The sequence below is a fragment of the Perca fluviatilis genome, chromosome 22 (assembly GCF_010015445.1).
Source record: "Perca fluviatilis chromosome 22, GENO_Pfluv_1.0, whole genome shotgun sequence".
Classification (NCBI taxonomy): domain Eukaryota; kingdom Metazoa; phylum Chordata; class Actinopteri; order Perciformes; family Percidae; genus Perca; species Perca fluviatilis.
In genome coordinates, this window is record NC_053133.1 from 6342715 (window position 1) to 6353308 (window position 10594).

The following is a 10594-nucleotide window of genomic DNA, read 5'->3' on the forward strand; positions in this document are numbered from 1 at the left end:
ATAATGCTTAGGGACTCTCACTCTCTCCTTCCCTCCCTCGCTCCCTTCATCCCCTCCTACCGGTATCTCAGCGCTGCCAATTGTAATGACATTACCATATCTTGCCCCCACACACACACTCTTGCTGCCCTTCCTACACCCCTCACCTCATCCCATGTCTCTTTAAATCTTATTTTAATATATTATGTGAGATGTTCTGCTGGGAGTTCCAAGTTGTAAATGACTGAGGGAGCCAGGCTTGTGTTAGCTAAAAAGCTAGAAGGGTTCTGGTAATGAGGACCACAGAACCAAGCGTTGGATGATCACATACCAGGGACAATATCACACACCAAGCTTGAGTAAAACCACGGGGTCTCTATAGTGACTGGTGCACATGTGTTGTGTGTAAAACCTCTGTCTTGTTCAATGGCTTTTTCTCTCCTTGTTTCCTTACCAGAGCTGTTGTAGCAGTGAGCTATGAGGCGCTAACACTACACAGAATCCATGGTGTGAGCTGAAGAACAGGGCAGGATATCATCTTGATATATCCTGTGCGTCTGCTCAAAGATCTCTAAAACCCCAAAATAACCTCCAAATGGAAAGCAGAGGGTTGAGAGTGGCAGATGACACTCCATCTATCTGGCTGCCCAGCAGCAGCAGCAGCAGCACCACATGACATGAGCTAAGTTAGTCAGTCGTGGCTCTCCCGCCAAGTGGTCTGAGCTGCCAGCACACACTTGCTCTAACCCAGTCGGAGAGCCCGCCAGCTCAGTCAGCCAGTCGTTCATCCAGCCAAAGACGTCGACCATTGTTTTCAATCAGTCGTTTGCAGCTACGAATTACTCCAGTGTGGAGCTTTTTCTCTCACCCTCCTTCCTCTCTATCGCTCCATCCTCTGATGAAAGACACTCTCAGAGAGGTAGCCAAGCCGCTCAAGTTTGTTTTGACATTACGATGGCTCCACCGTGAATGTGTTTAGAGTTTCTGATAAGTAGTAGTTCAAAGGGTTTCAACCGCTGTGTTGTTGTGTTTGAAGAGTTTAAGTCTAGAGGGCTTTTCTGGTGCATTTATAAAGGGGTTACATCTACACTACTACATCTTTTGCTGCGTTTATGCCTCTCGTCCACACTACTCGAGCGTTTCCGAGCCCCTAAAATGGAGACGCTGCTGTTCCCCCTTTTGGTTTGAAAACTCCTGGCTTGCTTTGTAGTCTGGACGGGCACAAACGGAGACCTTTGGAAATGACGATGCCCGTCAGTCTGGCTAGGTAGGCTAACGTACCTTTCAGTAACAGTTCCACTTTGTCGTCCATCCAAGCAAATAAATCCCTAGTCCCTAGCCTCTGTCCATTGTTTTTCTTGCTCCAAAGTATTTTCTGTATTTTCATTTACTTATTCATCCATGATTTTTAACCACAGAGAAACATTAGACAATCTGTTTCCTTTGCCCAGTGCATGCGAATGGTCATGTGATATGCTTTCTCAGATGTGTTAATATGGACAGAGATTAGTTCTGCTACTGGAGCGAAAACTCCTGTGTGGATGGAGATCGTTTTTGCCATTGGTAGCCGTGCGCTGAGAAACCAGCTGAAAAACCTTTTTACTGCTCCATCCAGCTCTCGCTGTATTTCCTCTTCACCATTGATGTAGAGGAACGTCTACACCAAACGCGGACTGCAGTGCTTCTAGCTCCACCTTTTACTATTGGATCAGCGTGCTATTACCCAACAGAGGGGTAACGGAAAAAAGGACGGATTGGAGCGGTTCTGTTGTTACCATCCACAATTTTTGACAATAGAAATGAAAAGGCTTTTGATTAGTGGTGTAAAAAAACAGCCACATAATATATACTCATAATTCATCTTGAGTACTTCTTTCAAAAGTTCTGTTAATCTCAAACACATGCTCTTTACAGCAGAAATTAATTGTTTACAGGCAAGAAGGATGTGTGGATGGAAAGCCTCCTGAGGGCACGTGTGCCATCTGTTTAGTTAAAAAAAAAAGAAGATGGTTAGCATTGAACTTTTCAACTGATCAAAAAGTGGAATTTCTAGTATTACTGCTGTCATTACAGTGCAAAAACCACAACAAAACAAATACATTAAATGTTAACATGAGATAAGTGGTCAGTGCTCACTTTACGGTCGTTACAGCATCAGTACAAGTAAACAACTTGTGCCTCTCCCTACTTTGCTGCAAGCCACCTACATGTGATCTGCGGTCAAACCGCTCTGCGCTGGCTGTGCCATTGTTTTCCTATGAGAAGAGCCGTGTAGACAACTCAGAGGAAGCGCTACCCTTGCGCTCAAAGTTCAACCAAAGCCAGAAGCAATGATGATGTACAGTATACCTGCGCTTTGCCTCTGTGCTCTGTGGGACACTGGAAGGCTCTGACGGCCAACCCTTAGTTAAACTGTGCGGTGCCAGTTGCCGCAGCAAACTTGGCTTTCCCCGCATGTTTTGGACCACATCAGTAGATACAGTTCATGGTGTTGGTCTTTTTGCTAGCTCTAAGCCATTCTAACTCCCTCAGCCATTCCTGTTGGAAACCGTGTGTTCTTGCCTTTTTCGCCAATGCCACTTCTGTCTCTAACTCGTCAACCTCTGCAATTTGCTGCTGTGAAGGAAATAACGCGTCAATGGTTTGTTTCGCCAAGGTTGACTTGTGTGACGCCACGAAATCAAGACACACGGACCCTCTCCCTCAACTCTGGAAGACTCGCTCCCTCCTTGTTTTTCAACGGGAAAATAAAAATGTCGTCAAATTTGCGGGTTGAACATGTGTGAGTAGTTGTAAAAAATAGAGTCAAGAGGTTTTGTCATATGCACAGTAAAGACAAGTTACACCATGCAATGAAAAGCTTGCTTTGCCAGTCTTCCGAATAAAAAAGGAGAGTAATACAATAAAGCTAAAACAAACAATGAAACAAACAATAAAAAAGTTGTAATAAACAGTTTGAAAAGAGATTAAAAATGGATAAAGTGCACTGTGCCTAGACAGACTGTATGTGGTGTGAGTTTAGGAGGGGAGGATGGAGTGTATGGGGAGATATTGCAGTGTTCAGGGGTCTGAAGGCCTGTGGATAGAAGCTGTTTGTGAGTGCTGTTGTCCGTGCTTTCACACTCCTGTAGCGCCTTCCTGACGGCAGGAGTGTGAAGAGACTGTCTTGTGTGTGTGTGTGTGTGTGTGTGTGTGTGTTGTCTTTAAAGATGTTGTGGGTCCTCTTGATGACCCTGGTGGTGTACATGTCTTGTAATGTCATAGTTCCATTATTTTTATTGTGACTATAATTGCCACTGTTCATCACACCCCCAACCGGCACCGTCAGACACCGCCCACCAAGAGCCTGGGTCTGTCCCAGGTTTCTCCCTTAAAGGGAGTTTTTCCTCACCACTAAATGCTTGCTCTTGGGGGAATTACTGGAATTGTTGGGTCTTTTGTAAATTATAGAGTGTGGTCTAGACCTACTCTATCTGTAAAGAGTCTTTAGATAACTCGTTATGATTTGATACTATAAATAAAATTGAATTGAATTTATGATGGGAAGGCTGCTCCACAGATGAGTTGTGCAGTTTTTAGAACACGTTGGAGAGCCTTCCTGTCCCGAGCAGTGCTGTCTCCACACCATACTGTGATGGAGCTGGTGATGACACTCCACTGTACATCTGTAGAAGCTGCAGAGGATTTTGGTTGACATGCCAAATTTCCTCAGCCTCCTTAGGAAGTACAGTCTCTGCTGGCCTTTCTTCAGGGGCTGGTGGCTGTTGTGAGACCAGGGGAGATCTTCGCTAATGTGTCTTCCCGTGGAATTTAAAGGTTTTCACCCTCTCTACCTCTGTCCCAACGATGTACAGTATATTGGTGTTTGTCGCTCCTTCCTCCCTCTCCTAGGATCGATAATCATCTCCTTGGTCTTGTCTGCATTTAAGGAAGAGATTATTTTCCAAACACCAGGACGCCAGTTCTGCCACCTGCCTTCTGTACGCAGTCTCCTCACCACCAGTGATCAGCCCAATGATTGATGCACACTTTCAAATGCTGGAGTCAGTCTGGGAGGCTACGCAGTCGTAGTTGAAGAGGGTGTACAGCAGCGGACTCAGCACACAGGGGCGTCGGACTGGGGGGGAAAGGGGACTGAGTACCCAGGGCCCTCATATGAGGAGGGCCCAAAAAGATGCTAGAATGAATAGCTGTGGATGCAGGGAGGGGCCCATAGAAAATGCCTTTCCCCTGTGCTTACAGTTCTGATGTCAGATGTCTGTTGTCCTGACTGACTAACTCTGACTGACTGGGATCTGTTTGTAAGAAAGTACAGCACCCAGTTACTTTCTAACTCGCACATGTCTCAAAAAATTGTCACAAAATGCTACCATTTGGTCGCAGTCTGGATTGGGGATAGCAGTGTTGCTCAAACAACAGGAAAGGCTGCGACAATGGTGGGAAGTAGAGGCTGAGGGGAAATGCTTTATTGCCTCTATAGGTTTCCTTTTCATTCCAGTGACGAGCAGAAGAGCGGTGTTAGTGGGGTTTTTTGTAGCACTTTCAGGCTTTCTTTTTGTGTTGCATCTGAGTAAGAGACAAAGAAACAGAGATGACAATGACGTGTGTGTGTGTGAGCCATAGTGTAGGCATCTACAGTATATGTATGTTAAGAAATACGTGTGTTGTCCTGTCTGTTTCTTGACTGTGTATATGTATTCCTGCACTCATACAGCACTTATGTTCTTGTATGTTTTACTTAACTACAGATGTATGCACATCTGTTTCTACGCATGTGTTTTGTGTGTGAGTGCATGCATGCACTCATTCCTCCCACTGCCATGCCAAACCTCTGTTTCCTCTTCCTCGTCTTCAGGTCTGTACGAGCTGCTGGCGGCTCTGCCCTCCCAGCTGCAGCCCCATGTCAGCCGCCCTGAGGACAACATCTTCCTCCAGGACATGTTTGGGGAGAGAAGCCTCCACTCGCTGGTCAAGGTAAAACAAAAAGGCACCTCCTTTCTTTTAGAGTTATATGTTGCGAGTTTGGCTTAGTGGTTCAGTGGTGATGTTGACCCAGGAGATATTGATAACCCACGTTGCTATATCCAGGACACTGCAGTTGTCAACATGCAAATTCATATCCATCACTTCAGTTCTTTATGAATGCATACTATTGAAGCAGCATTTTTTTTTTATTTCCAGCAATGTAGAAAATCCTGTTCTTGCAAATCATGTGTTATTTAACCAGCATGTAGTTATATTCACCTTCATGTAATTTAAAGTCCTCATATTATGCTAATTTTCAGGTTTGTAATTGTATTTAGAGGTTGTACCAGAATAGGTTTCCATATATTTGTTGTATTGCACATTGCTGCAGCTCCTCTTTTCACCCTGTGTGTTGAGCTCTCTGTTTTAGCTACAGAGTGAGGCATCTCACTTCTGTTCCATCTTTGTTGGGAGTCGCATGTGAGCAGTACCTAGGTAAGGACTACTAGCCAGTCAGAAGTAGAGTATGAGGGCGTGCCCTGACAGTACCTAGGTAAGGACTACTAGCCAGTCAGAAGTAGAGTATGAGGGCGTGCCCTGACAGTACCTAGGTAAGGACTACTAGCCAGTCAGAAGCAGAGTATGAGGGAGTGCCCTGACAGTACCTAGGTAAGGACTACTAGCCAGTCAGAAGCAGAGTATGAGGGAGTGCCACGCTAGCAGCTAGGCGAGCATTATAACGTGTGTTACAAAGTGACCACGTTTGTCTCTGAAGTAAAGGCTGGACTACAATAGAGCTGTTTGGAGCAGTTTGTGAACAGTGGTTTCTGTTGGAGATGGTAAGTCCCTTTGGGGGGGACTTTGGGCTTTTTCACTTTGTTAACCTATAACCTGCACAAAAAAAATATATATATAACACAATAAAGGAAAGGGAAAAAGCATAATATGAGCACTTTAAAGCGTGACAGTGCTATAATCATGAATAATTAATAACTAGCAATGTCACCACAATATCTGCATATTTTTACACAACTGAAAAAAGGCCCCTTCATATGTTGAACACTTAGGCCGCTTTAGATAAGGAGACACAATATGTCTTGCTTTTTTAAATCTCAATATAGCCTAAGCTATGAAATAGTAGGAGAAGTTGTCACAGCCTCAGGCCAGACAGACAATATTGTCTGTATATGGAACACTGGATCTGGAATCTCCTTCACATCTACATTTGAGTCTACGTTACCCACCTTTACATATACATCCTTCCTCTCGTGGGATGGGACAGAATCCAAATTCTATCTCCAACCCCTGATCCGACCTCGCCTATTTAAATCAAAACATACATTTACACCTTTGCGCAACACTGCTTTATTCAACCTCCTTCTGTGCAGTCTCATTCATACATTACTTAAGTTTATTGTCATTCCAACAGCCTATCCACCCAGATCTTCTTACTCCCCCTTCTGCCAGCATGAATGGGCCTGCGGTCTGGTTACTGCCTGATAAACTAGATAGCTGCAGAGTTTGGGGAGAAGATGAGCACACTTGATATCTTTTATACGCTAGCAGACAGACGGAGGTAATGAATATAACACATTCGGTCTGTCTTTGTTAACCTCTTCTTCAGTTGGGATTCTCTGCAATTGGCAGTCAATCTCCTCTTTCTTGAAAAGGGAGGGAAACAGGAGGGCTTTTGTACTTTGCTTGTTTGTCAGTCACTATTCAACCAGCAAATACATGTAACAACTGCTTCACCTCTTTCTCTAGTTCACTGATGGGACTGAGAATGCTTTACTAGTCAATGTACTAAGAAAACTCTAACTCTAATTGTTAGAGCTACATTTGACTATATCCTTTGTATATGGTCTACATTTTGAAAGAAAGCCCCACACTGTATTCATGTGTTGGCATGGTATAGTTCACCCCTTGGTGGTCTCTCTGTTTTTTTCCAGCCAGAATCATTATGTCACAGAAACGATTGAGAGAGAAAAATTGACATAATTTTCATCCCTTTTTTTTAAAAAAGAAATCTTTTCTGTGTAAGCATGTTTGCTTAGGATCCAGGGTTGTTATGCGCCAATGTGAGCATGTAAAAGTGCCTGAATTATGGCATACCTCAGACGCTGAAGCAAAACCCCGATGTCGGGACTTGAGGAAACCAGAAGGGTTTCATTTGATGCCTGGATTGTTATGGATGGCCAAAGACTAAGGCCTCTTGAACACGGATAATGATGGGCTGGGCCTGCGCATGTTCAGGGTTTATTCTTGCTGGCCCCAAAGAAAACACTGCATAGTGTGGGGCAGATAGAATGATGCTAATGAAGGTGGCATTATGTTTCTGTGATATTTAGCCAGACATAAGGGTGGAGCTCCCAATTCACCTAGCCCTCTAACCACCATGATTATACCTAGCTAAACTTTCAAGAGGAACTCAAAGGGGAGAAAGTGTCAGCGGAGTTAAGACAATTTTACCTGGAGTGCAAAAAAGCTTTGCACCAACTGCAAGAAAAGCCCTCGGGCTTGGACCCCTAACTAGAAATAAATGTCTATATTAAAATCAAGTTTGCTGTCAGTTGTAAACTATACGAATAGTGAAAATAATATACACATGGATATGCAGTATACATGGGCGGGATGTATACATGTCTATATACTGTATATGCAGCTTGTAGGATTTATATTGACAGATTGATGGTTTTTATTCACAGCATTTAAAAAATGATTGGGCTACATTTTTTTTTTATCCATATACCTCTTTTCTATAATTTTGTAAAAGCAAAATGAAACCTTCAAATTGCCTAAGAAACAAGCAGACAATATAAAACAAACATATTGCACATTTATTTATTAATGATTAACATAGCCTATCACTGTGGTAGACTATGACAAATGAATGCTAATACAAGTAAATATGTCTAAGCAGAGTCAGCAGGTGGTGGGGGATATTGTTTGTCTGTAAATATAACAGTATGTGACAGACGCTGGACGCTGTCGGCAGATCCAGCTGTGCCAGCGTTATCACAAACGGATGTTTCTGTGGCCACCGCTGTGGTTGTACTGGGCAGCTTCCTGGTGTTAATGTGAGTAACTGTGTGAATGTGATCTCTCCTGCAAAAGAGAGTGAAAGTCCCCGTAATAAATAAAGGTACAAAAATAAAATAAATAAAAATAAACAAACGGAGGTCGCTTTTCGTGACGCTTCGGAGGAAAGAATGTTTCATCCTTCTAAAAACACATTTCCGTTTCCTCTCTCCTTGAATGATTTCCTTGGAAGCTAGTGAGGTAAACGTGAATGCAGTTCAGAGACTTTTGATTTACCCGTAATCTCACTCCGTCTCCACCGCAGCTCTCCTGTCTGCTGTGTGTGTGTGTGTGTGTGTGTGTGTGTGTGTGTGTGTGTGTGTGTGTGTGTGTGTGTGTGTGTGTGTGTGTGTGTGTGTGTGTGTGTGTGTGTGTGTGTGTGTGTGTGTGTGTGTGTGTGTGTCGGAGCTGAGCCCCGCTTTCAGTCAAACATGCAGAGGAGAGTACAGAGAAGCTCGTGCTTACACAACGGCCTTTAGCACCGATTGATTTACCGTGAATCGGTAGGCTACTCAGTACTTTTGTACCGACGTAAAGGTCGGTACCCTAAAAAGGGGGGGGCATTTTAAGGCCTTTATTTTCACAGGACAGATGAAGACATGAGAGGGGGGAACGACATGCAGCAAAGGGCCGTAGGTCGGAGTCAAACCCGCTGCATCGAGGAGTAAACCTCTATATACGTGCGCCTGCTCTACCCACTGAGCTAACTCGGCCACAAGCCTGTTTTTAACCTATTTTCTCATTCGCCCTTATTCATTCAATGGAGAGAAATCGAGCTGCTTTTAGCGTCTCTTACTGTTAACGTGGAGGCATAAGTGGAAACTGCCCCACTCCAGACAAGCAGAACTATGTGTTTCCTCTGCTTTCTACTTGGTACTGAGACGTGAGCCAGCCTGTCAACTAGTGAGCCAAATGGACAGACAGGGAGACTTTGAAACACACAGAAGTACAGAACAACCATCTCGCCTTACAGCAGAGACCAGCACTCAGACGCAACATTCAGGTGAACATGGCTAGCGTCAGTGGCACACCATTAATAAAACCTTAATTGTCCCCTTCCTCTAAAGCCCCACCACCCCATCAACTCTACAGATACAACCTTTTCTTCCACAAGGCTGTGAAGGGGATGCTTTGGGAATGGCTAAACACCAGAGAGAAAACACACACATCATGTTAATCTGACAGGCTCTGCAACCCAGGTCGCTCATATGGAAACGCTCAAGCCTCACCTGGGTAATTATATAGCATCAGTTACTGGTCAGTCCGTCTGGAGGGAGAGAGAAGCACCAGAGGAAGAGGAACAACCCTAGCCTGTCAAAGATGGAAAGAGAGACAAGAAAGAAGAAGACCTACATGAAGACTTAAACCAGACTTAGGTTCTCTCTGTCTCTCCTCACCTTCCTTCATCAGATGGTTGGGGCAGCGTCTCACGTCCCCCCCTAATCCTATTATGTCACAGAGATGAAACAAATATTTTCTAATATCATCTTTCAACAGGGCCCGGGGCTCGCAAGTTCGCCTCATTTTGCATCGGCGCAGCATCAGAGCTGACATGTAATGTGAGCGCTGGCGTGTATAGCTAGCATAGCCAAAACGACGCAGACAGTTCCCCTCCTTTCAATTAAAGGGAGTTACTCAAGTGTGCTTTTCATGAGTTCCACCACACTCACTGTTCCCCTGCCAAGTTCCAGCTCCACAAAAAGCCACAGGAAATATAATGCAATATTCAATTTCCACCTGCCTCAGGTGTTGCTCTCCTTAAAGACCAAGATTCTGTCAGCAGGCCTTTAGCCAGGCCCTGAGATCCCTCATTTTGTGGTCAGTCAATTTCCCCTTAAATTCTGCTCCTGTTAGTTGCTAATAGGCTTGGCACTTGCAACATTGTTAAACAGCAACATTGATGTGGTCTTGCCAGTTTGTTTTTTAGTGCTACAGGCCTTTAATTACATGTAAAGGTGCTGCAGGCTGATGCTTTTACCAAAGTGGAAAATTTCAGCTATTTTTGGTTAAATGAGCTCATTTTCAGACAACTGGACTGTATTCCTTGAGTGCCAGACTTGGTATCCCATGAATAACTGGATCCCGCTCTAGGTAGCCCTCCAAGTGTTATGACTCACCCTGTAATGTCCATCAACTCTACTCCTTGGCAATGAGCATCGACTTGCCCTTTGGGCACTTATCTTATCCTTTCCACACCTCAAAACATAGATCACAAAAAGGAAATTGTTCTAAACATCTCTCCGTGCTGCAATAGCTCTCTGTGAGTCATTTAAGCCCTACACCCTATACGCAGCAATAGAACCTGGCTAATCGTCTATGGTTCAGAACTCAGCATGTAAACCTATACGACCTCAGAGATCCACTTGTACTGTCTGTGGTCAGCAAGTCCTGTGCACTGGTCTCCTCCTGAGGTCTATATTTATTATTTTGGGAGAACAGGGATCCTCCCAGGGAGTTAAGCAAATACCTGCAGGCTGCTTTGGAGAAGGGAGCTTTCATTCTTAAAAAGAAATGACCTTCATATTTATCTAGCCTCCTGAGCAAATCAGTGTAGATTCTTGTATTCTTATTG

General features: G+C 44.2%; 1 protein-coding gene across 5 annotated transcripts in view; it reads left to right on the forward strand.

Annotated features, from left to right (window-relative positions):
• mpp7a (membrane protein, palmitoylated 7a (MAGUK p55 subfamily member 7)) overlaps nt 1-10594 on the forward strand; it is a 173412-nt gene that overhangs the window by 62113 nt on the left and 100705 nt on the right. For all 5 annotated transcript variants that reach the window (XM_039789958.1, XM_039789954.1, XM_039789956.1 and 2 more), the window contains exon 3: nt 4835-4953. In XM_039789958.1, coding sequence (XP_039645892.1) covers nt 4835-4953 — 119 coding nt within the window. The remainder of the gene's footprint in view (nt 1-4834; nt 4954-10594) is intronic.